The following is a 25,660-nucleotide window of genomic DNA, read 5'->3' on the forward strand; positions in this document are numbered from 1 at the left end:
CTTTACTGAAGACTATTCCTTTCCACCTCCCCATTCCCAATGTGCTGAGCCTCTCATGTGTCCATAAGTACTATGCAGCTTTGGGTAGCCCACAGTCCCCGGGGATAACACTGCTTTCACAGGACTCATCTGTTTCCCTGACCACTGGTTGCCAGCTGATTGCTTTACTGTTATCAACAGTGCCCTGGGCACAAATTCCTCTACAAACTAAGCCAATCAAATTCTGGCTTCCCTGGTTTCAGAGGTCAGTGTTTGGTATTTGTTTGACCCCAGGAGGCTCCTCCCAGTTTCCTTATTTCTGGATTCTCCCCTGTGAACTGGCCTCCAATTCAGCCTGTATCTTGACTCTTCTCCCACCACTCTTCACCACTATTTCACGGCTTTGAGAATGCCCTTGGGTTTGAAATTTTTTGTTTCTAAAGAGTCACTATAAGGGGCACCTGGATGGTGCAGTCGGCTAAGCATTCAACTCTTGGTTTCAGCTCACGTCATGATCTCAGGATTGTAGGACTGAGCCCCACGTTGGGTTCTGCACTCAGCACGGAGTCTGCTTAAGACTCTCCCTCTGCTTCTGCCCCTCCCCCCACTCCCTCTCTAAAAATAAATAAATCTTTTTTTTTTTAAAGATTTTTATTTATTTATTTGAGAGACAGCGAGATAGGGAACACAAGCAGGGGGAGTGGGAGAGGAAGAAACAGGCTCCCAGCAGAGAAGCCTGATGTGGGGCTCGATCCCAGGATTCCAGGATCATGCCCTGAGCCAAAGGCAGATGCTTAACAACTGAGCCACCCAGGCACCCCCAAGTGCTGTATTCCTGACCAAACCATCCTTCAAGAACAAGAACAGAACTTTTCCAGGCAAAGAGAATTGAGAACACTTGTTACTTCTAATGAGATACGTTACACAAGAGGACCAATGTTTCCAAACAGCAGACACAGTGCTAACTATGGGGCCGCAGTGCATGTGGGCCCACAGCAGAGGCTATTGTGGGGACACAGGACCCAGATGCCAGTGTATACCTCTCATCACATACATGGCACCGGACAGTGGAGTCGAACGTCCACAGTCCTTGTACTGTTTGGGGGAAGGGAAACAATACTGATGAATCTTAGATCCAAACAAGTATTCACATATTAAAATTTCTGAGATAAAATGAGAGTGGCTAACTTCCCAAATATCAGAATGAGAAAAGAAACCCACTCCCTCCAAAATAAGGCACAAAAAGAGAAAAGAAAGAAAAGGTGAGTCAAGGGACACTGAGCAGATTCATGAGGTTCTGAATATGATTTTGAAGAACTCGGCAAAGGCTGAGGACACGGTGCCCCCAAGATGAGAGCAAAGACTGGTCCTCTGCCCTTCTCCTTGTGAGCCTGAGCACTTCACACACCAACTAGGAACAAATGGGGTCACCCCAATGGGCTCTGGTCCCCCAAATAACATGTTGAATATTTCATGTAAACCTAAGTATGACAATCCCATTTCCCACCATAAATAGACTAATGCACGCTCAGCATCCTCCAACACTCTCTGACAGCCTGTCCTGAAGTCCAACTCCCATGCACCCTGCAAACAAGCTCTTCCTTTTGTCATCAACGTGTCCAATTGAGTTTTCCCTCGACATTGGACCTAGAAACCACATCCAGGTCTGGCAGCAGAAACACTTCACCCTGAAGTCTGACACTCCCGTTTCTCAGAAGACAGACCAGGACAGAATGAATGAGCAGCTTTTGGGTAGGGCTGAAGCAAGGACTGGAACCCAGGACAGACAGGCCCCAAAGACCACACGACAGTCTTACAGGGGCTGATACTGTGGATGAGGACGTTTAGTAGAACGTGCTGCAGTGAAAAAGGCCAGTGTGCTCCTGCAGATGGCGGAGCCCGTGCAGGGGGTCATGCAGGAGGACCGTGCAGGGGGGCTGTGCAGGAGCTGCAGGAGGAAAGGTATCTGAGGGGAGATGGACAGAGACAGAATGGGAGTTGCACATGTTAGCATTTCTCTCTGTTGTGCTTTTCAAGAGCCAAAGAAAGGACTCTGGGATGGTCCTGCCACATTGCCCCCAGCCCAGGCTGGTCACTGCCGGCCCCGGCCCCCACCACGAAGTGCACACTAGGTCTCTTGCTGATATTCTAGAACATGCACTTTAGGTTTTGTTTTTTTTCCATAAGCACTTGGTAACCCACCTTTAGAGCTTTTACTGCATGAAACTACTGGTGTGACGTGCCACCCCTTGACAGTGCCTTTGCTCCAGACTCTAGAGAGCTACAGGTGTGGCTCAGCAGGAGCTGGGGCAGCCGCCTCCATGCCAGGAGTCACAGATGACCACCAGCTGCCTCCAGCCAAACCCAAAGCCCAGGAAGGACAGGTTGGAGGTGCGATGGGGAGGGGGAGGCCCATCCTCCTGCTGCTGGCTGAGCTGGAGCCCTCAAGCCAGCAGTCAGCACAGAAGCACCCCAGGCACATGCCCGATGGGGACAGGGCCTCCGAGACAGACCCTGCTGTAGGGCCCCCACTCTGCCAGGCCTAGCCCTGACAGCCCTGATTTTATCAGAACAGCTGACCCAGCGGTTTCTGTTTAGGAGCTGCCTCCAGCGCTGCTCTCCCGGCAGCGACATCACGCTCATCCGTAAGAGGGTGCCGCGACGCCGCTCTGTCCCTGCCGGGCACGTGCCAGCCAGGCACTGGAGCTCCAGCCAAAGCCCCCATCCCTCGCTGCGACACTCCCTCCTCTGCCCCAGCGCTGTCTTTCCTTGGAGAAGCCACCCCTGGCCGCACTGCTCTCTCCGAGGGCCAAACGTTCCCCCCGAGGCACGCATGAGCCTTCTCCGGTTCTCACCACACCCCATCCGGTCTGATCGCTGACGTGGTGAGGGGGGCGGCCCAGGAACCTCTCACCAAGCCATGGACATCAGCCACTCAGCGCTGCGTCCTTCCCGTCCTGCCCTTCCTCCCCCCCCCCGCCCCCCGGGGGGTTTGAGGCTTCGTAAATCTTCCTGAAAACCGAGCACTGACAACAGATTAGCTGCGGGCAGCTGCTGCTTGCTTCTCTACCTAGTCCAACAACGCACGAGTGACAGCTGGAGACTGTTACAGGCAAGTATTTACGTGTTTACAAAGCACACCCTCAGGACGGCCCCTGAAGAGGAAGGTGGGATGGCGGGCCCCCGCTTCATTCACCAGAGCATGTGTGGGGGCCACTTCTGGAACTGGTGAGTCTGTCACTGCTTCCGCGGTCACACAGCTGTCCGCCGAGGGACTGGCCTCGAGGGTGGCAAAGACCTGGGTCCTAGGGCAGCCACACCAGAAGGCGAGAGAAATCACACTACCAACATCGTGTCCTGAGAAAGGCAACTGTCATCCTTGGGGTTGGCTCAGAGGCCCGTAGCTCTCTGTCCACGTAGTCACTGGTGTTCCTTTCTTTTCTTGGTGCTTTTAAATCCTCGTGACACACCTTGACCGAAACAGATGGTAGAAGGTATTCTGAAAAGGAAAACAAGTCTTCGTACTAAACCATCACGGTTTTTGCCAACAAAAAACCCAACTCATAAAAGCAGCATCATGAGTATACTCTTCTTGTTCTGGGGGGCTCCTTCTCCTTCACTTTGTGAACATTCAGCACATGGGCTCTCTTTTCCCTAGATGCCCTGCACCCCAGGCCCCGGGGCAGCTCCCTGCCTGCGGCTGGCCAGCTGCCTCGGACCTGCTTCTTGAAGGAGACTCTCCCTGGCAGCAGTGTGCTTGCCTGGGACACTCAGCCAAGAGGGCCGCGGCTGCCAAATTCCCAGGCCCAGGCTTCCTGTGACTTGCCATCTGGAAGAAACCCTGACAGCTACAGGCATCCAGAACCCACTTGCAGGCCAAAGTCTGGGTGGCTGCGCGAGGGAAGCAGGAGGGATATGAGCCCATCTTTCTGTTTGCATTTGTTGGCAATTTCTTTTCTTCTGTCCAACATTTTCCCCAGAATTAGATCTGAAGTCAAGTTTAACCCCATAAGAGCATAATTAGTACGAGAAACACAGACTTGTAGGTCATAACTTAAGCAACTACAGCCAGTGTTCGTTCTATCCCGGTTTAGACCACAATGCAAAGGGGAGACGGTGCCTTGCCTTCCTGGGTCCCAAAGCAGAGCTTGCACAAGAAACTGAGCCAAGAGAAACAGTAATAGTGAGGCTCTCAAGCACTGCGGAAGCCAACATTCCGACTCTGTGTCTCTCAGTGAGAACACTGCCCAGGGTCAAGCCCAGCGTTATCCTCACAAAATCACATTCAGAACTTGCTTTGGAAAGACACCAGGTACTAACCTGTGACTGTATGTCCACCGCTCGCCCACGGCTTCTGGGAGGGGGGCCGCATGTTCAGAGCAGACTTCCATGGCATCCCCTCCTGACTGCTCCCCGTCATCCCCCAGAGCTTCTGATGACACTTGTACAGTGGCCCCGGGCGTGGCTGGGCTATGGAGACAGAGGGATGAGTGGTGGCCCCTGTTGCCCTGTCTTCCCTCATGGACGAACTTGTCACAAAAACGCTACTTTTTCTTGTAAAAATATTCTCTAGCTATTTTGGCATAGTATAATTCTCAGACTACTGAGAGAAAAACAAGGATCACGACAAAGTCCTAAGAAAACATTTATATAACAGGTGCTACGTTTATAAGCTTAGTGACAATTACACTTTATCTTTTGAAAATGGTATTCTGGGGTGCCACGTGGTAAATGCCTACCAAAGGAGCTGAAAATCTTTTCATGACCATACATGAGAAATGTACTAACGTTAACTACAAGGTACTGGTAGTCTCCTCCCTCACCCCTACTGGACCCAGCACTGCAGGGCTGTTTTCCTTGAAATGATCCCTCCAAAAGGAGAGTTACCTCACATCCAAAGCCTCTCACTCTCCCCTGTTGCAGCGTGCCCTCAGAATTACATGAAAGAGCAACGTCCTGCTGAGAGAACCTGGTCTGAAAAAACTTCCATCAACACAGTTCCTGGGAGGTTCTGAAGGACCACTCAAAGACTCGCTTGAAAGAGGCAAAGAGATACAACACAATTCAAGAATTACCCCTAAGGCATTCTCCAGGGTAGGCTCTTTAACAGTGACCCGTAACAAAGGCCTTTATTGTCAAGTCACCAACCAGACAAAAAAATCCGAGGATCAGTGTGAGGGGAGGGCCTCACAGCCTGGGACAAACTCCCAGAGGGCTCTCCTCACCGCACACGCACACGCACAGGTGGGGCTGGCGCCTGGGGCTGGGGAGGAGGTGCAGGTACGGCTCTAGTTCCAGTGCAGAGAAAGGGGTGATGCTCCGAGACGCCCCGGGGCAGACGCCACGCTGAGACCCGAGTCACTGCCAGCAGAGCAGCAAACCCATCCCCTACTGGTTTAAGCCCCCCCGACCCTTGTAACTGCAGCTAACCACGCCATAAGTAACGCAGGTGCCTAAGTACAGCACCAGGATCCTGAGAGTCTCGACACCCAAAACGCTTTTCTAAATTCAAGGGCCTGCAGCTTAGTTTGCGGACCGCCTCGCGTACCCTCTGCTTTTCTTTGGTTTATCAAATCGGAAGTCCGCTGGGTAGAGGTGACGTCTCACCAGGTGATCCTTCCTGTCTTTGCTGGTCTTGAACTTCTCTGCACAGCCTTCCACCAGGCACTGATACTGAAACACAAATGGTGTCACCTCCGTGCTGACCTCCACCTCAGTGGTGCCCCCTCCCCTCGCCCCTGACCCCCACGGCACTGGTACCCAGGAGGCAGACGGCCCAGGAACAAGCCCCCCCCCCCACCAGGTGACTGCACTCGGGTCCAGGGGACGCAGACGCCTCACCCACCATGTCCTGCCTTTCCGACAGGATCTGGAACAGCGAGTCATGCCACTCCAGTATGTGGGTGTCCAGCAGGTGCACGGAGGGGAAGGCTCGTCTGCAGAAGGAGCAGACGTTTCTGTGCAGAGTGTGGTAGTGGTGCTCGTAGCTCTCCAGGGTGTCGAACACCTGGCAGCACCCTGCCACCTGACAGGTGAACTCAGGCACCCTGCCGAAGGAAACCACCTCGTGGGAAGGCCATTCTGCTGCTGGCAGTGGGCCTCGGGCTGCCCGTCCACACCTGTCCTCTAAGTAGCCTAATAAAGCTTTGATGTTTCTTTCCCGATCTCAAATCCGACTTCCTTAAGAAACAAATTCTCACCGACCAGCTAGGAGGCGGCCAGGCCAGACCCCGCAGTCAGGCAGCGGGCGGGGCAGCAGGACACCCGGGAGGGGCGGGCCGGGGCCTGGGGAGCGGGTCGGCGCTACGCCCAGAGTCGCTCACCTGGGCCTCTCGGGGGTCCCTGTCACCTGCGTGAGTACGTCCTGGAGGTAGAGGTGTCGCTGCACATCCCCGTCCTGCGGGACACGCACGTGGTGGGCAGAGCAGGGCGCGACAGTCCCGCCCCCGCAGGCCCCGCCCCCACATTGGTCCCGCCACTCCCGCAGGCTCCGCCCCCACGCGTTGGTCCCGCCCCTCCCGCAGACCCCGCCCCCACCCGGAGTCGGCCGCGTCCTCTCCGACAACTGCCTTCTCCCTCCTGGGCTCGCTCACCTCGAAGAACTCGTGGTCCCGCGGAAAGCGAACCCGGCGCGCCGCGAAGTGGAAGGGCGGGGTCCCGGCCGCGGGGTCCCGCTCCACAGGCAGCGGCTTGGCCGCCCCGGGTGCCCCTACCAGGCGGGAGTGTAGCGCGGGCGGCAGCTGCATCGCCCGGCGCGCTGGCGGCACCACGGCCTGCGGGCCACCGTCCGCGAGCCGGGAGGGGCGGGGCCGGAAATGACGTTGCGCCACTTCCGCTGCCGGCGCGGGTTGCGGAGATTCGGCGGGCTGCGGAGTCCGCGGTGAGTCTGGCTGGGGGCGGAGGTGCCTGAGCCTGGGGGCGGCGAGGACGGGCGCAGTCCTCCTTCCCTGCGCGCCTGGCCGGCGTGTGCAGCGCTTCCCCGCGCCGACTGCCCGCGGGAGCAGTCAGACCCCGACGCTCGCGCTCTGGCGGCGCCCTGGCCCCTGCGTCGTCCCGCCGACGGTCAGGTCCCCACACGGGACCTCGGGGTTCCCTTCCCAGACCCTGACATGCGGACTCCTGCCTGTGAAAGCTCGCACTGCCTCTCTCAGCCTCACTGCCCGCAGCGCGTCTGCCTCCCGCCGGAAGGGCTGGGGCGGCCTCTGGGTCATTCCTGTCTCCAAGGCCGTCACCAAACCGGAGCCGGAGTGGTCTTTGGACAGTTCGCGTTTCATGGTAGCGCTTCTTCTTGGAAGCCCTTCGGCGGCCTCCCGTTACCTTGGTCCCCTTGGTCCAGTAGCCCTCTCGTGGTCAGGCCCTGCCTGTTCCGCCTGCCTTTCTAGTGTCCTGCATCTCATCAGCGCCTGAGATGTGCAGGACGCTGTGCCCGGTCCTCGGCCCCCCCCCCCCGCCCGGGGAAGAAGTAGAGGCGGGCTCTGCTACCCTGGAGCCTACTGCCTAGCTGGGGAGACGACGGTCTAACTGTGAAAAAGTTACCTAATTAAAATGGTGATGAATGATCTCAGGGACGCCAGGATGCTGGGGACTTGCCCCCGGGGGGCGGGCGGGTGGCTCTGAGGCTGACTCTCCATTCCTCGCCCAGGCCCAGATAGGTCATCGTGGAGCAGGACGTGCACGCAATGGTCAGGAAAAGGAGCTTCTGTTTCTTTAACAAATTAAAAAACTTTAAAAAACGTAATTTAAAAAGTATAATTAACTTACTTCATTCTGGAAGTAAAGGTTTGTGGCTATGTTCCCAGTCATTTTCGCAGCTAGGAAAGGCTCTGGCCAGACTGTGGTTTGCATCTCTTATGAAAAAGCGTCAGGAGTCTTGACTCTTTTTCACAAATTCTATGTTTTCCAGGCCCATTTGTGCAATTGGCTTTGAATCCTCAGCCAAGACTCACTGGCGCTTCTCTCTGCCTAACTCATTCCTGGGGAAATAATGCAGTAGGCGCCCTTGCCTCTGCCTCGCTCACAGTCGGGGAGGGGGAAGTTCTGTGTTTACAGCCCCTAACAGAAGAACTCAGGAGCGTCAGAAAGATCGAGTGGGCTGTTGTGATTAGATCCTCAAAGTTGTTTTCAGTGGGGATGCTGTTGACATTTTTGGTGGGATGCTTCTGTGGATGTTTAGGTTCTCTGGTCTCCTGCCCACTAAATACCAAGAGCACCCTTCTGGTCACTGTGAAAACTGGAAGTGTCCCTTACACGTTTCCGGATGTCCTCCCAGGAGAGGTCCTGCCTGCAGCTGAGAGTCACAGTTCTTGCAGGAATTTTCCAGATCCCCACAGAGAACCCGCTTCCTTGAACTATTAATACTTGTGATGTGGACATGTCTGTGCTTGTATTTTTACCATAAACACAAGGTTTTGTGAAGATAGTTTTAAAATAAACGTTTACTCAGATTATCATTCTTCCGAAGTGCTCTCTCCACCTGCTTGTATCTGGTGGACAGGTGTTTCCTTTCTGTGGGCAACGCAATGCGCTTGCCATCTAGCATGACAAAGGGTCCTCAGTCCAGCCAGTATAGGACAATCCACGTTCCCTAGGAAGCCCTGTAGCACATGGATAAAACCAATTGCCCTTAGATTCAGAGAGGCCTCAGTGGGAAAGTTCCGTGTCCTCTTTGCTGTCTTGCTTATAGTTTGCACTGCCTCATTTGGGGTCCTCTGTGATTGGGAAGGTAACTGGTGGTTTGGGTTGCTGTTGGTGACTCAGATCCAGTTTTCCTTTTGTAAAACCAGCCAGTTCTCCCGTAACATTTCCGTGGTCAGCCCTACGTAATAAAAACACATTTGTTCCTGCGTCTCTAGTAAAGTGCCATAGGAACTTACTGGGTATGGGTCCTTTGGTGTTTTATAAGGGTGATTGTGTTTAAACTCCACAGCAGCTCTGTGGGTGGGATTTACTAGTCACCCCTTGTCAGAGGAAGTCTAGAGAGGACAAGCTCCTTGCCTCAGTCCTACAGCCCAGAACTGGCCAAGTCAGGGTTCAGACTGGCTGGAACTCCACAACCCATGCTGCCCTGCACCTCATGTTCATGACTGGTTACTGTGAGTGCCTCCTGATTTTACAAGTATGTGTGTGCATGCTTAACTGTTCTGCTTTTATGTTTGGACATACCCTGGCTCTGGCCAGTTTTCAATATTTATTTACATACTAAGAGATTAGAACCTCACTTTCTCAGTGTGGAGTTGCAAATTAATATTCATTAGTTAATTAGCATACGTGGGAGTGTGTGCTGAGTCTTCTCTACTTGATGCTTGATGTTTAACTTGGGCCTGGTCTTCACTAGAGCTGGTAACACAGTTTTGCTTTTGTAAACAGCGTTCCTCTTACCTTTAGGAGAACCTGTTGTGATGTTGTTTCAGAGCAACTATGAGTGAATTTCGGATTCACCACGACGTCAATGAGCTGCTCAGCTTGCTGCGTGTCCATGGAGGGGATGGGGCTGAGGTCTATATCGACCTGCTACAAAAGAATAGGACCCCGTATGTCACAACCACTGTATCTGCACACAGTGCCAAGGTGGGTTCCGTCCCTGGTGTAGCGCCGTGCAGTGGGCAAGGTTGGTTCCGTCCCTGGTGCTGCGCTGTGCACTGGGCAAGGTGGACCCATCCCTGGTGCTGCGCTGTGCACTGGGCAAGGTTGGTTCCGTCCCTGGTGCAGCGCCGTGCACTGGGCAAGGTTGGTTCCCTCCCTGGTGCAGTGCCGTGCACTGGGCAAGGTGGGCCCATCCCTGGTGCTGCGCTGTGCACTGGGCAAGGTTGGTTCCGTCCCTGGTGCAGCGCCGTGCACTGGGCAAGGTTGGTTCCCTCCCTGGTGCAGTGCCGTGCACTGGGCAAGGTGGGCCCATCCCTGGTGCTGCGCTGTGCACTGGGCAAGGTTGGTTCCGTCCCTGGTGCAGCGCCGTGCACTGGGCAAGGTTGGTTCCGTCCCTGGTGCAGCGCCGTGCACTGGGCAAGGTTGGTTCCGTCCCTGGTGCAGCGCCGTGCACTGGGCAAGGTGGGCCCATCCCTGGTGCAGCGCCGTGCACTGGGTAAGCTGGGCCCCATCCTGTGCAGCTTGTGCACAAAGTTCACAAGCTTCCTGACTGAGCAGCTGCAGCATTACCAGTGTTGATGGCAGACAACACTTGTTGAAGGCTTTTCTTGGACCAAGTATTATGCTCAACTCTGCTTCTGATGATTTCTCATAGCAGCTCTGGTTACTCACCCTGTTGTGCACATGAGTAAATGGAGGCTCGGGGGGGAGTGCGGGGCTGTCAACCTGTCCTCAGAACCCAGGTCCTGGGTCCCATTAGGAAGGAGACTCATACTTCTCTGGATGGAAAGGAAGCTCCTGGCTGACTCAGTTGGTGGGACAGCAACTCTTGATCTTGGGGTCATGAGTTTGAGCCCCACACTGGGTGTAGAAATTACTTAAAAAAATAAATAAAATACTTGAGAAGGAAGCTCCTGGTATTAACTGTATTGAAATCCCTTTAAAGCAGGTTTTATTCAAATAGTATATAATTCAAAATTATAGATTTTCAGTAAGAGAATTTTGAAATTTATTTTTAGAAACACATTATGAAGTTTCAATTATTTAAGTAGATTAATAATGACACCAGGATAATTAGGAAAATTCACCGAGCAGACAGTGGGAACACAGAAGTGAATTTAATTTATTACAAGGGGAACACCATAAGTCATTGAGGAAACATAACCCTGAGCCTGTGCCTAATTCCAGAGGGAGTAGCATTGAGTGTATGAAGTGAATGCATAAACTGGTAGAAAATCTAAGTGGTTATTTCCTGAGCTCAGGCTGAGGAAGCATCAACAGGAGGGAAACTACAGGGCAGACCGTGTGTAGGGTTAACAGATGTTTGTTGGGCTTCAGTCTTATTTCAGAGGTGTGTGATTGTTTAGTCTACCTAATTTCACTATTTTGGTTTTTGTGTTTAGTTTTCTGGGAGGTTTTTAAAAGTTGTTTGTTACTGTCACTGAATCTCTTATGTTTGTGCTTTTGAGGTTAAAATAGCAGAATTTTCTCGTACTCCAGAAGACTTTCTAAAGAAATATGATGAACTGAAGTCTAAAAACACAAGGAACCTTGACCCACTGGTGTACCTGTTATCAAAACTCACGGAAGACAGAGAGGTAACGGCTGTGTGGGCTCGGGGCAGGTTTCTGACGGAGCTCGCGTGGTGGGGTTGCTCTGAGGGACCCCCATGAGATTTGCTCCGTTGAGACAGTGCCTCACAAGTCTGCCGTGTGATGGCGCGTTTCTGCGTGTGTGTAGCCCCTCATACATTGCTTCTTTCTCTGCCTTGTGCCAGTGGCACTTTGAGGTGACGTGGGAGTGTATTCGTGGTGCTGCAGCACGAGCAGTGACTCACGCTGGCAGTCAACTTGAGAAGTATTACGGTAGTTGTAGTAGTTACCTCCCGGAACGGGGGACTTTATTTTTCGTTGTCTCGTGCTGTGTTTTCGTGTGTGGTGAATTGCACATGTGCTACTTGTGACACTAAGGAGAGCACTTAGTGTTGAGGCCAGAGGAGCCGCTGCACCCACGAGCGTCCAGGGAGGTGCTTGGCCCTCTCCCTTTGCAGGCCCAGGGCCCGTTCAGGGGTGAAGGGAGCAGCAGGTACCCTTGACTGTCTGCGCCGGGAACGGACAAAGGGAAGTGGTCTCGCTGCAGCGAGGGGGACTGACGGAGTGTAGGGAAGGTCTGTGCCCTTGGGAATGGAGTTTGGGAATTGGCTGCTGAGCGGCCGTGGGGTTATCCTCCTCTCCTGACTTGGAGCTGTGGCACCTTGTGGCAGCAAACACTTAGAGACGGGACTGCAGCTCAGGGACTCCTGGGAGTCGTGCCTGACTCCGCGTGGAGTCAGGACGGAAGGAAGTGGGGGCTGGCTGCGCTCTGCAGAGCTGGCCCATGAGATGCACCGTCTTGTGTGTTTTCAGACTCTGCAGTATTTACAACAGAACGCAAAAGAACGCGCCGAGCTCGCAGCCAGTGCTGCAGGCAGCAGTGCCACCACCTTCAGTGCCCCTGCCACGGCCTCCAAAATCTCCATGCAGGAGCTGGAGGAGCTGAGGAAGCAGCTTGGCAGTGTGGCCACTGGCTCCACGCTACAGCAGGTACTGCTCCCGCACAGCCCTGGCCCACAGGAGCAGACGACAGGGCAGGAAGGTTCTGACCCCCAGGCTGTTGGGCTTGCCTGTTGTCTTCTCATGGGTTGGCCCTGTGGCCTTCAAGCCCCTCAGCAGCACCCCGCGAGGGTCTGAGCAGAGCTCAGTGGCTTGTCGAGCTCAGTGGCTCTGACAGGCACGACAGCCAGTGCTGGTTGGGAGTGTCTTACATCAGCACCTCAGGTGTTCTCACACTGCGCCCCTGTGGGACAGATGAGGAAATAGTTTGCACCTGCCCTCTCGCTGGCCACTCTTGACCTGGCATTTCTGAAAGCCAGGCCCCTAGGACTGCCCTGGTCAGCCTCTGGTGGCTGCTCCCACAGGAGGACCTCTGCTCTGGATGTGTGCGGGAGCTGGCCTCTCCCCCTGGCCCTGAGGGGCCCAGCTGGGGGCCCCTTCTCCAGCTGGCTGTCCCTGGGGCCTTGTCTCCACTCCAGTCAGGTCATGTCTGGCTTTGTGCCACCAGGAAAAAGCCATCGCGTCTATGTGTCGGTGTTCCCGAGAATGGTTCAGCCCGTTCCTGGTGCTCCCGGTGTACCTGTGGGTTCTGCACAGACGGAGACCCTGATGAGAGGCGGGGTCCCTGTCTTATCACCAGCACCTTTCACAGTGATGGGCATGGAGATGTCATTTCTTCACAATTTTATTGAACCCTCACGTGTTGAGTGATTTCTCCACTGCCACAGATGTCAGTTTCAAGTATTGGTACTTAAAGTATGTCTCTTTTGTTTTTGAAAATGTCCCCACCAGTCTCTGGAACTTACAAGAAAGTTGCTTCGAGATAAGCAGAACAAAAAAAATTCAGGCCAGCGCCTCCCCGTCTTTCCGCCGTGGGTGTACGAGAGACCCACCCTGGCTGGGGACTTCCTGACTGGCTCAGGCGTGAGCACGGATGCGGCTGTGCCTATAGGTATGCGATGCGTGTGTTTCTGACACCGGGCGCCTTTGAGCAGCGCGGGGCACTGTCCTTCCTGAGTTCTCGTCCTCGGTAGCGTCAAGCTCTTGTGTTCTCGCTGCCTCCGGATGTTCCTCTCTCTCTCCTTCCTCCACCTCATCTTCCAAGCGGATCCTCAGGGCTTGCTCCCAAGTCTTCCTTGCCACTTTCTCTTTAGGAATTATATTGGCCCCATTGGGATCCCAAATGTCTACCCTCAGGACGTCTCCCTGAATTTTGGTCTCTCATGGCCATCTGTCTGTTGTGTGTGCCTGCAACGGGGCTCCTGACCTTCCCTCTAGTGTCTCCACTCTTCGCACAGTGACTGGTGTCACAGTTCACCAGGTGCTGGAGCTGGGGTGGCACCTGTGTTTGCTTCCCTTCCACTGCACCGACTTGGTCCCAGACCCCCAATCCTCCACCTCCATCTGCCCCACTTGCCCAGACACGGTCCTTCTGCTCTCACTGGCTTGGGGCTCAGCACCTCCCCAGAGCTTCTTGTGTTAAAGGAATGTTCTGGATCTGCTCTGTCTAGTACGGGGCCAGCCACTGAATGTAGCTAATGGGCATTGAAATGTAGCTGGTGTGCTGAGGAATGGCTGTCTAGCTTTCTTTCTCTTGGCCCAGGTAGCCAGTGGCGTGGGGCCTCGCATCCTGCCCTGCCGCCCCGTGGCTCTCTTCGTCATCCCAGACCTAGCAGCTTTGAGCCTCAGGCCTGTCCCCCGTGTAGCCTCTAGTGACTCCCCACACCCTGGTGAGCCGCAGAGACCCTGGTGGATTGGCCTCCTGGCCACACTTTGCTGTGCTGTGTCCCCTCACCCTGGCTTGTTCCCATATCCCTTCAGAGCTCAGCCTCCAGGCTGGCTGTGCCACCCCAGCTATTCCTTCCTCTCTTAGCCTGCGATGCTTTCCTTTTGCATGTGTGGGCAGGGTGCTGGAGGGGCAGGGTGGCTCTGCCCCGAGGCCAAGGTCCCCACCGCAGTACCAGCTGACCCAGTGCTGCACCCCTTCCCCCCACCGAGAGCATCCACTGGGGCTGTAACTGGGGTGATGCTCAGGTTTCAGCTGAGTGGTGGTGGGGTTAGTGGCGATTCCTAGAAGGCACCCCTGCGCTTGAGAAACAGGAAGCCGAGCCTTGCCACTTCAGTCGGACCTGTGAGTAGGCTTGTCCTGATGGCCGTTGGTCATGGAGAGGAAATGGAGCTTGAAGTTCAGAGTGTGGCTCTGAATGCCACGTGACCTGTGCGGCACGGGCAGATGGCTGCTGTGCTCAGAGCCTGTGTCCTGCCGTCAGCAGGCCGATGTGCGGGTGTGTGATGCTAGCAGTGCTTTTGTGAATGGCCAAGCGTGGCGCGGCACCACCCTGAACCGCCAGGCTCCGGTGCTGGGGTGTGTGCGGCTGACACGGGCACCCCACCGGGCCAGCCACGCAAGGCCGGGCTGCGAGGCAACCTCATGGAGACACCCTTCTGTGGCTGCTGCTGCTGGCTCCCCATGTGTGGCGGCCTCTCCCAGCACGTGTTGGGAGACAACTGAGGGTTGTCTTGGGGCTGTGAACTGAGAGGGGCAGGGAGCTGCCTGGGCCTCTAGGCGGCATTTGGCCGGCGGCCCTGGTTGATGGTGTGCAACTGTCCTTAATTGGGTGGTTGTAAGGAAACCATCTCATACTGGGCATGCGTGCTGGAAATTGTCACTGCTTTAAAGTCTTTAAAGAAACTCTTTTTATCCCACAGCAACCCAGACTTGTTAAGTTGTAACAGGTGCTGTGAGAACAGCTTACGTCACAAGTGCTTCTTAAATTCCTGACTTTATCCTTTTAAATGTCAAGCTTTTATTTGTGTCTAGAGGGTTTTATCTGCCTGGTGCTTTAAGGCTGTGGCGCATTGCCCGGGCTCCACCTATCCCGCGCTCTTGGTGTTTTTGGAATCCCAACCTTTGTGCCTCCTGCGGATGAGTCCGATCCCAGTGAACAGCCTGATTCTCGTGCCCGTGAATGTTTGAGGGAATAACAGAGAAATCAGCAGAGGGTGCCTGAGCAGATGAGGTCAGGAGAAGGGTCAGTAGGAGTGAGGGGCCCTGGAAGTGAGGCCATGGCCCAGCTGGTGTCTGCGGCCCACAGGCACGCTGCCCCTGGCCTCCCAGGAGTCAGCAGTGGTGGAGGACCTGCTCTATGTGCTGGTGGGTGTGGACGGCAGGTACATCACCGCCCAGCCCCTCACCGGGAGGCAGAGCCGCACCTTCCTCGTGGACCCCAACCTCGACCTGTCCATCAGGGAGCTGGTGAACAGGATCCTCCCGGTGGCTGCCAGTTACTCCACGGTGACCAGGTAAGCACCAGACGGAACCTGAGGCTGGATGCAGGCCTTTCCAGATGCTCTTGACCCCAGCAGCTCGCACTTTTGTCTGTAAAGATCATTTGAATCCTCTTCTAAAGAGCATCCTCGTCGTGTTGTGACCTAGTTTCATGCCTGGCACGGTTCTGAAGGGCCTGGGGACAAGTGCAGGGGGCTGGTGTCTAAGAGATTGAGTGGGGAGGAGACTCCAAACATCTGACATCTAATCTGAAAATGTAGCCTCCCTGGCTCATGGGTCCTGGGTGCTCCTTTCCCTCCTAGGTTCATTGAAGAAAAGTCCTCCTTCGAATATGGACAGGTGAACCATGCCCTAGCGGCTGCCATGAGAGCCCTAGTGAAGGAGTACCTTATCCTGGTCACGCAGCTGGAGCAGCTGCAGCGGCAGGGCCTCCTGTCACTCCAGAAGCTCTGGTTCTACATCCAGCCGGCCATGCGCACCGTCGACATCCTGGCCTCCCTTGGTACGTGCCTACCCTCCCAGCCGGCATGTCGGCCGGCCCTAGGAGGGACTGGGGCGGTGGGCGGGCACCTTCGTGGCGGAGTGGGTCGTGGCATGTGAAGGTGAGACTCCCAGGCCAGGGCGCAACCGTGGACACCGGGGTGTGAGGCCAAAGCCTGTATTGCTTCATGTTTTAATTTGTGGGAGGAAAACTCTTACTGATAAGCTTCCATTACTGATTATAAGCTTACGGTTGGAGCGTCCCCCACAAAAGAAGCATCTGTCCCCAGAAGGAGGTCGTGGTCTCTCGTGACGTAGCCGGGGGAGCCACAGGCACCCTTCTCAGCACTGAGTGCCACCTCCCCCTCCCGGCAGCCACCTCGGTGGATAAAGGCGAGTGTGTTGGGGGGTCCACCCTGAGCCTTCTCCACGACCGGAGCTTCAACTACACGGGCGACAGCCAGGCACAGGAGCTGTGCTTGTACCTCACCAAGGCTGCCAGTGTGCCCTACTTCGAGATTCTGGAAAAGTGGATCTATAGAGGAATAATCAATGACCCATACAGGTAGGGCTCACGGAGTCTGGGGGAACCCGGGTAAGATACCCACGTGCACCCACGCAGCCCAGGGAGGCTTCAGTGTGTCAGGTGGCAGGGGTCAGAATCAGCCTCCTGCCATGGGCTTCCTTCACAGCTGGTGAGGGTTCCTTCTTAGTGTGGGGTGTCCAGTGCATTCGAGGAGCCGGGGCAGCTCACGGCCAGTTCTGTCGTGTTGAGGTGTATTTGCTAAAATGCTTTAAAAGTCACGGCTGGAAGTAGTGTTTCTCTGCTGGTGATTTGAATAACAGTCTGAGGGGTGAGCCTGGCAAGGAACGTGATTTTAAAACCGTGCCTCGCTAAGTGATACTGAAATAGGTGTGAAGGGGTCGCACCCCTTCTGTGGGGGTCGGCTTGTTGCCTGTGTTCGCACACATGGGAAAGGGTTACGTTCCCCGGAGGAGTGGAACTAAAGAGAGGTCGACCTGCAGCCCCATGTCCCTGAGTTCCCTCGGAGCCCCAGAGCGGGCTCACAGCTGGGGACTGACGGGTGAGACTGTTTGTGGGCGTGGGACCTCCTGAGCCTGTCGGCCTGTGGAGCTCAGCTTGCCGCTGAGAGTGTCCCGTGCTTGCCAGCGAGTTCATGGTGGAGGAGCACGAGCTGCGGAAGGAGAAGATCCAGGAGGACTACAATGACAAGTACTGGGACCAGAGGTACACCGTCGTACAGCGGCAGATCCCCTCCTTCCTGCAGCAGATGGCAGGCAAGGTTCTCAGCACAGGTGAGCCTCACGCCCCAGCCCGGTATGCGCTCGCCGTCTGTCCCGTGGCCCTGTCTTTGTGCCCCTGTTGCAGGGCAGGCGCCCCACTATGTACTGCAAGGGCTGGGACAGCCTCAACAGGGCCTTCCTGGGCCTGGCCTTTGTCTCAGCTGACTCCTGTGGCTCTGGGTGCCGTCATTTTGTCCCCTGACCCTGGGAGGTTGTCTTACAGATGCTTGCTTCATTTCTAGAGCTCGGTTACCACGGACAGGAAAATTGCTTTCCTGCTCCCCACCGGCCCCAGACGTGTGGCTTTCCCACCCCAACACCCAGCTCTCCTGTTGTCTGCGGACAGCAGCGGGACATCCTATGAATTAACCCAGTCCTGGCACGGACCACCCAGGGTTGGTGGGCGTGGGCTCCTCAGGTTCAGAGCTCAGTCCCTCAGGGCGGCCCCCACGTCAACAAGTATTCGGTCCCTAGGCCACCACACTTCTGTCTGACGTGGCTACAGATTGGAGGCTCCCGTGACCCCGTCCTCGGGGCTGATGATTTGCTAGGACGGCTCACAGAACTCAGGGAAGGATTTGACTGTCTAGATTACCGGGTTATTAGAAAGGGTGCAAGCGAACAGCCAGGTGAAGAGGTCCACGGGTCGAGGTCTGGGCGGGCGCCGAGCACAGGAGCTGCTATGCGCATGGTGCTGGGGTGCGCCACCCCCGTGTGGACGTGTTCGCCACCCTGGAAACGCGCCACCGCTCCACTTAGGAATTTTAGGGAGGTTCCATTATGGAGGCATGAGTGATGACATCACTGGCCGTTGGTGACTTATTCAGTCTCCAGCCTCTCCCCATCCCCGGCATCAGCTCCAGCCCTCTGGTCACAGGGTTGGTTCCCCGGCACGCAGCCCCCATCCTGAGCTGTCTAGGGGCTGCCCGGAGTCACCTCACGGGCGTAAACTGGGGTGTGCTTGGAAGGGGCGCACGAGTCACAAGATTGCAAGGGTTTTAGGAGCTCAGTGCCAGCAACCAGGGACAAAGACCAAGGGTACATGTCCTCCTGGGTTAGTCACATACACCACTACAGGAAAAGCAGTCAATATGGGCCTCAGTGGCCTGCGGTGTTTCAGTCACCATCACGTGGGCTGGGAACCAGAGTTAGAAAGGCAGAAGGGCTGAGGTACTGGACGTGCTACCAGCCAGGGACTCGGCAGTCTAGGACGGGGTTGGAAGATGAGTGAGAATCTCATTCTCTGAAAGCTTTTTGGAATTATTTCTGTGCTCTTTGTTAGAAACATTCAGATAAAAGAGAGTGTAGCCCGTCCAGCACTTAGCGCCTCTGTCCTTCATGGGCGTCAGTTGTGTTTCCCTGCCTTGTGTAAAGGGCTCTAGACCTGCATTTCCAGTCCACTAGCTGGTGTTGGGGTCACAGCATCCAAGGTGCAGGCCTGTGGTTTAGCGTAGGGATAGTGAAATTTTTCATCTGTTTTCTTCTTGTCTTTTCAGGAAAATATCTGAATGTAGTCCGAGAGTGTGGTCACGATGTCACCTGCCCGGTGGCCAAGGAGATCATCTACACTTTGAAGGAGCGAGCGTATGTTGAGCAAATAGAGAAGGCTTTTAACTACGCCAGCAAGGTTCTGCTGACCTTCCTGATGGAAGAGAAGGAGCTCGTGGCGCACCTGAGGTGAGCTGTCTGCCTTCTGCCTTCTGGCTCAGCTCGTGGAACCTCCTGGGTGTCTGACCAAGGCCAGAAACTTACTCTTAGCGGCTCTGTTCTGTCAGTAGAAACACGAGCATGCTGCCGGGTTATCTCCAGCCTGAGAACCTTGCACAGTTTGTGACGCTGCCACCTTCATCCTGCCCCCCAGAAGCCCAGTGGGGCCATGTCTGCCTGTGTCACCTTGTCGGACGTGGTACAGCTTGCCAGTCTTGCCCCCGGTCCCTGCTGGGCAGCATTTCCTGCTGTAGCTGGATGTGGTGGTCCTTCACCCGTGCCTAAGAGCTGTGCGTTTCTGCTCTTTGGAAGCTGACCACTGGTCTCCCCTTTCTAATGTACTTCTCTGGTCTTCGGCCATACCACCCCGAACGCGCCCGATGTTGTCTGATCTGGGAAGCTAAGCAGTTGGGCCTGCTCAGTACAGTCTAGTGTACTTCTCCGTGGGGAGCGCTGCTGGGCGAGCAGCTCGGCTCATCGTCCCTGGGCTGTGCGGCCCAAGCCCCACCCAGCCCCACCTGGTCACCCAAACTGCTGGTTGTGGTGGGAGCCCTTTGCCTGCATGCAGCTCTCCCTCGTCAGCCGCCTGTTGGTTTTCCCGTGCCCAGGCCGCTCTATGTGTCCCACAGCCTCACTGGTGGCCTCCATACCCCACCCGCTCTGCAGGTCCATCAAGCGCTACTTCCTGATGGACCAGGGGGACTTCTTTGTGCACTTCATGGACCTCACCGAGGAGGAGCTGAAGAAGCCAGTGGACGACATCACACCCACCCGTCTGGAGGCACTCCTAGAGCTGGCCCTGCGCATGAGCACTGCCAACACGGACCCTTTCAAGGATGACCTCAAGGTACGCCGAGGCCCAGGGGGCGGGGGGAGCACCCTTCAGACCTGCCTACCTGCGTCCAGAGGGGGAGAAGCTGTGTGAGCCAGACGGTTGACATAACCCCAGGAGAACCCAGCCCTTGACGGTGATACTGCATCTCAGTCTTGAGCAACACGGGTGCGAGCTGAGCAGGCCTGTTTACACACAGGTTTTGTTCGATAAATACAGTACAGTGACGTAAACGCGTTTCCTTTCTTATTAACGTTTCCTCTTTTGTAGCTTGCTTCGTCGTGAGAACACGCTTCATGTTGCAACGTATGAAATACGTGCTCATCAGCTGTGTCAGCGAGGCTTTCACAACACTGGGCTGTTCATAATTAGGGTTAGGGGAGGTCAGCAGTTCCTGTGGATTTTCAGCTGAACCAGTGGGTTGGCCCCCCACCCCAACATTGTTCACAGTCAACCTACTGTTTTCTATTAAGTGTGCTTCTCTTTCAACTTGGGCCTGGCACTTGTTGTAAAATTGTAAATCTGAAGAGATTCAGGCTTTTCTGTTTTGCTGCATATTTTCTTGTTTATGCCATCGAGTATCTTGAGAATAATCTCTCTGCACTTTCTTTTTTTGCTTTGGTGGAAAGTGGCTGAGGCTTTATTGGCAGACACTTGTTTTGTAAGCCGGCCTTCAAGGTGCAGAGTCTATGTCAGGGGAAGCTGCCTCAGTCCTGGACTTGCTTCTCCAGCTCGTGGGGCAGCTGTGCTGGGGCAGCAGTCGGGGCAGCGGTCAGGACGTGACACTCTTCTTTGTCTTTCTCAAGATCGATCTGATGCCTCATGACCTCATCACTCAGCTTCTGCGGGTTTTGGCCATCGAGACCAAGCAGGAGAAGGCGATGGTCCATGCTGACCCCACTGAGCTCACGCTGAGCGGCCTGGAGGCCTTCTCTTTTGACTATGTCGTCAAGTGGCCCCTGTCGCTGATTATTAATAGGTGAGCGTTGATCCTTCCGGCACTAGCTGCCGTGGACACGCTTCCAGGTTTGCCGGGAAGGCAGGATTGTATCCGCTCAGCAGGCCGTTCTAAGTAGCTGTCCACGTCCACTTCTGTCCAGGGTGGGTTGCCTGGCTGCCTGGAGGCCAGGGTGCAGAACAGCGTCGGTGCTGTCGAAGCCTCGGCCGCCGTGTGAGGCGAGCCTCGCGATGTCTGAGGCCCGCAGCGCCCACCGGGTGTGGTCAGCGTCCTGTGCACCTTCCTCCTGGCAGGAAAGCCCTGACGCGCTACCAGATGCTCTTCAGGCACATGTTCTACTGCAAGCACGTGGAGCGCCAGCTCTGCAGCGTCTGGATCAGCAACAAGGCCGCCAAGCAGTACTCGCTGCACTCCGCAAAGTGGTGCGTCCGTCCTGCTCGCCCCGCGGCCCCGCTCGAGGCAGGGCTCTCCCTCTTCCGCCTTCAGAGAGGCAGCGTGTCCCAGGCCTCTGTAGCTTCTCAGTCCGTGATGCGTTTCACGCTGCGGCACAGGGCCCTGGCCCCCGCAGTGGACGCTGGCTCTGTCCCTCGGCTGTTGGTACAGACTTGCGGGTGGTCGGTCTGCCAGCATGAGCCCTGTGAGGTTTGGGGCTATCTGTTCGCTCCCGCCGGGGCGCACACTGGTCGGTGACACCAGGCGGCGTGTGTGCCTGTGACGACGGAGCCGCCGTGCTAGCGGTCCTTGTGCTCGCTCAGGTTTGCTGGCGCCTTCACTCTGCGACAGCGGATGCTCAACTTCGTTCAGAACATTCAGTACTACATGATGTTTGAAGTGATGGAACCAACTTGGCACATCCTTGAGAAAAACCTGAAATCTGTGAGTTTGAGCTTAATATATCCAACCGGGTTGCATCCAGTAGGTTCTTGAGAAGGGAACATAGTGGGTCGGATGTCAGGGGGTAAGTGCAGCACTTGCCCTAGGCTGCTGAGGAGGAGAGAGCAGACCTGTCCACACACACAAGAGGTTTCTTTGTGCAGGCGGCAAGTGTGTGAGCGAGTGAGCCTGCGAGTGTTGGGGGCGGGGGGGGGGGGCGTTTGGCCCCTGAGGTGGTGCGGAAAGCCTGGGGGTCGGGGCGGCTCTGTACCCCACACCCACCCCAGCACACTCTGGGGCCTGTCAGCACGTCCCAAAAGCGTGAAGGGACAACAGCAGTGTTTCCTTCTTTCTGTGCTTAAGAACCAAAACCGGGGACTTTGGGGGGCATGTTTAGTGTTTTTCTTGTGTGGTATTTTGAAGTTTTCTCTCAAAAGCCATTGGGTCATTTAAGGAAAGGAAACAAAACAGAATCGTGCAGAGCCGCAGCCTGGCCTGTGCAGGGTCTGGTGTCCTCACAGAGCGGTGCCGAGAGCAAAGGCAGGTGCCCTCTCTCCACGCAGGCGTCCAACATCGACGACGTGCTGGGTCACCACACGAGCTTCCTGGACAACTGTCTGAAGGACTGCATGCTGACCAACCCCGAGCTGCTCAAAGTCTTCTCCAGACTCATGTCCGTGTGCGTCATGTTCACCAACTGCATGCAGGTGCGCCACCTCGCAGCCCACCCTCCTGCCCGCCGTGTGCAGGGCTGTCTCTTGGAGCCCCCTTCCGCCGTCGTGGGCTGCGACCAGCAGCTGCAGCGTCTCTGTCCCGGGCTCTTGTCTGGGCACCTGATGTTCTTTCTGTCCACTTCGAGTTACTTGATTCAGTTACAAGCAGCTGCCTCGGAATGCTGGTACAGAAAGTAAGTGTTGGCAGGCAGAGGGGGTGGCATGCGGTTCACCAGGGCTCCAGGGCCCGGGGTGCCTGAGTTGGTGGGGCTCGCAGGAGAGCGTGCAAGGTAATAGCCAACCTCTGGGGGACAGGAGCCTGGGAACCGGATCCGTATGGGGCTTGCCCTGGGAAGATGCCATCTTCAGAAGACTGTTGGTGAAGCCTCTGACAGGCACCCTTGGAAGCCGTGTGGGCACAGCTGTGGCTCCCCGAGTTCATGTCTGCTGTTTCTGTGTCTGCAGATGGTGCCTGGCTGTGTAGGGGCACGTACTTCCCTTGGGCCGGGTTCCTCGAAACTAACAGCAGCATTTCTTCCTGACCCCCAGAGATTTACGCAGAGCATGAAGTTGGACGGTGAGCTGGGCCGGCTGATGTTGGAGCATGGCACGATGCTGGGGCCGCCCACGGAGGCCGAGCGGGCAGAGGAGCGTGCCCGCAAGGAGCTTGCTAGGAAGGTGTGCAGCCCCCGGCTTTGTCCAGCAGGCCCGCTGCTGCCCTCCATTCTGTCTTCCCTTTGATTAAAAAAGGTTCATCCTAATTAGGTTCCAAACATGAGCTAGAGGATCTCCTCTCCAGACTTGTCCAAACCTCAGCCGCGCTGTGCTCGAGGGTGAGGCCGTAGTTCCCCAGAGCAGGGGTTGGGGTGTCCGCGGAGGGCTCGCCACCCAGCAGGCACGGGCCCGTGGGCCCTGCTGTCACTACAGTTAGAGTCCAGCCTGAAGTAGGAGGGCCAGGTGTCTCTGCCTCCTTTGAGGGGACTCAGGGAGGGGCATGGGCCCTGCAGCGCCAGCCCCAGCTCTGGAGGGAGCTCAGGCCCGTGCTCCCAGGTCCACTCCCTTTGCCAAGAGGGAGCCAGGAGAAAATGCTGCATTCCCTTGAAAATCTAAGCCACGTAAAGAACTCACGGGGTGTGCGGACTTGCTGCTTCCGTGTGGGAGCAAGTTTCTGCGTCCCGCGTTTCAGGAACTTTTATGATGTCTTAACTTTTATCACTTCTATTTAAAAAAAACTTCTATTTAAGAAAAGAAGGGGGAGAGGGAGCCGAGCCGGTAGAGCGCAGTGCCGAGTTGGGGCTGGGGGCGCTCACGGCGTCCGACCGTGTCTTCTAGTACCTGGCTGAGCACGTGGACGCCCCGCAGCTGGCCTCCAGCTTTGAGGCCACCATCAACAAGTTTGATAAGAACTTCTCGGCACACCTGCTTGACCTTCTGGCCCGACTCAGCCTCTACAGCACCAGCGACTGTGAGCACAGCATGGCCAGCGTCATCTCCAGGTGGGCGCAGGCAGCCTCCCGCACACTGCCACTGCTGTGCCCCCACCGTGGCCTTGGGCCACCTCAGGGAAGGAGTGACAGGCAGGGTCTGCTCGGGGGTGCTGCGGCCGTTTGTCCTTCGCCACCTCTGCTGCTGCTGGTCACTGCTCCCCCCCCGAGGTGACACATGCACGTGTGTGGTGGTTTGTGTCACTTGTGAGTGTGCACCAGTGTCCGTCAGTGCCCCAGCGCTGGTCTCTGTCTGGGGGCCGGGCTGGGTCAGCCTCGCCCAACGCTTTGCTCCCCGAGCCAGGACCCAGGACCCTGGAAGGGCCCCCCAGCCCCCAGCCCTGGGACGTGCATGGCAGCAGCATCACCGCATTTTCAGTTGAGCAGCCAGGAGGCGGGTGAGGGAGGGCGGGACCAGCGGTGCTGCTCAGGCCAGGATGTCACAGGGAGCCAACAGTGGGGGTCACGGCAGCGCTTACTAAAGCCTCTGTGCTTGGGCTCTTGGGGCTGGCTGTGCCTTGTCGCCACTCTCAGGAGGTGTGACGGAGCATTCCTGGTGACTCTGGGAGGGGCCCATGGGGGAGAACAGTGCAGGAGCGGCGAGGACAGGTGTAGGGAGCCGGCAAGCTGGTCAGCCAGTTCGTGGTTCTGGGGCCAGCAGGTTCCTACGACCTGTGGAGCCCGGCAGTGTCCTGAGTGCCCCGCTCTGCGGAGGGGAAGTAGTGGGTCAGCTTATTCCCAGGGGGCTGGGGGGGTGTCCTTGCCTGGGAAGGGGTCAGACGGGCGTCTGATGTCCTTAGTGCAGGGCCTGAGAGGTGCCCCCAGCCTGTGGCACCCTCGGGTCCCTGTGCCAGGCAAGGCCAGCCCCAACATCCAGGGGATGGGGGAGGGGGGTCAGGTACTCTGCTGGAAATGCTTCTGCTTAAACCCTTAATTAGGGGTTTTGGTTGTCCCGCTTTCAGTTTGCATGTGTGTTTAGGTTCCGATGTCAGTACTGCTTGAACCAGGGAATGCTGTGTGGGTGGGTGTCCCTCGCACCTGGTGCAGAGCTGAGCCTTTGCCTGGGGGGTGGATGGGTCGTCCTGCACGGCGCCACAGAGGGGGAGCCTCCGCACCGGGGGCATCTGTATGGGAGCCCAGCCCCTCTCTTCCCACAGACTGGACTTCAATGGCTTCTACACGGAGCGCCTGGAGCGTCTGTCTGCAGAGAGGAGCCAGAAGGCAGCCCCCCAGGTGCCTGTCCCACGGGGCCCCCCAGCTTCAGCGCCCAGGGTCGCTGTCACTGCACAGTGAGGCTGCGGGTGCCGCGGAGAAATGAGTTCAGAAGCTTTTACTTGAATGTTGCTGAACCAGCTGTTGTTGCTGTGTGAATATAACGTCTGAATGTCATCCCTGCCGCGTTGCTCTCGTGTCTGGGTCCTGGGTTCTACCCTGCAGCAGCCGCCCGGACCTGAGTGGGTGTCTCCACAGCTGTGCTCCTCTGTGAGCTTTCTTCAGTTGAGCAGGGTCACTTTGTAAAATGTGTTTGCTTTCAAATAAAGACAGAGTGAAACCGTATGGCATTTGAGCAACGTGAAGATAATTACCGAGATGCCGTGCAGGGAATGGTCCAGGTGTCCACACATGGTCGGGTACATAGGCCTGGACTCCCAGAAATCCACCATCGTGCTAGGCTGGGCTACAGGCACTAGGGGGCAGCACGGTCCTCGAGCTGTGGCAGGGCTAGGCGGGAGGGTGGGTGAGTCCTCAGGAGCGCCACCGGGGTGCTGGGTGGAACCTGACCCCATCCCACCCCACAGCTGTGACCCCCACCACACTGTTCTGCGGTCCTCCCGCCGTGCTGCCCGCCTGCCAGAGGTCATGTGTC

General features: G+C 56.3%; 2 protein-coding genes across 5 annotated transcripts; one reads left to right on the forward strand and one right to left on the reverse strand.

Annotated features, from left to right (window-relative positions):
- Window positions 1-611: 611 nt before the first annotated feature.
- Window positions 612-6,772, reverse strand: ZNF511 (zinc finger protein 511). 2 transcript variants are annotated; one of them, XM_044382282.3, is made up of 6 exons: window positions 6,573-6,772; window positions 6,303-6,376; window positions 5,825-5,915; window positions 5,528-5,652; window positions 4,300-4,449; window positions 612-3,478 (listed from the first exon to the last, which is right to left on the reverse strand). In XM_044382282.3, the coding sequence occupies exons 1-6, from the start codon at window positions 6,723-6,725 to the stop codon at window positions 3,400-3,402; spliced, it is 672 nt and encodes a 223-aa protein (XP_044238217.1). In that variant the 5' UTR covers window positions 6,726-6,772; the 3' UTR covers window positions 612-3,399. The 2 variants fall into 2 exon arrangements, with proteins under 2 accessions (XP_044238217.1, XP_026350280.1); XM_026494495.4 differs by having other exon boundaries at window positions 5,825-6,026.
- TUBGCP2 (tubulin gamma complex associated protein 2) lies at window positions 6,747-25,350 on the forward strand. Of its 3 annotated transcripts, none has more exons than XM_026494493.4 (18): window positions 6,747-6,859; window positions 9,390-9,546; window positions 11,031-11,159; window positions 11,967-12,143; window positions 12,945-13,104; window positions 15,248-15,455; window positions 15,744-15,943; window positions 16,297-16,486; window positions 17,093-17,238; window positions 18,723-18,903; window positions 19,600-19,780; window positions 20,572-20,744; window positions 21,017-21,145; window positions 21,479-21,599; window positions 22,160-22,303; window positions 22,859-22,987; window positions 23,642-23,805; window positions 24,951-25,350. In XM_026494493.4, exons 1-18 carry the CDS (start codon window positions 6,795-6,797, stop codon window positions 25,084-25,086), a joined length of 2,790 nt encoding a protein of 929 aa, XP_026350278.1. In that variant the 5' UTR covers window positions 6,747-6,794; the 3' UTR covers window positions 25,087-25,350. The 3 variants fall into 3 exon arrangements, with proteins under 3 accessions (XP_026350278.1, XP_044238212.1, XP_044238214.1); XM_044382277.3 differs by having other exon boundaries at window positions 6,809-6,859; window positions 9,364-9,546; XM_044382279.3 differs by lacking the exon at window positions 6,747-6,859 and having other exon boundaries at window positions 9,447-9,546; window positions 11,062-11,159.
- Window positions 25,351-25,660: the final 310 nt, after the last annotated feature.

This window comes from Ursus arctos, unplaced genomic scaffold, assembly GCF_023065955.2.
Source record: "Ursus arctos isolate Adak ecotype North America unplaced genomic scaffold, UrsArc2.0 scaffold_7, whole genome shotgun sequence".
In the NCBI taxonomy this organism is placed as follows: Eukaryota; Metazoa; Chordata; class Mammalia; order Carnivora; family Ursidae; genus Ursus; species Ursus arctos.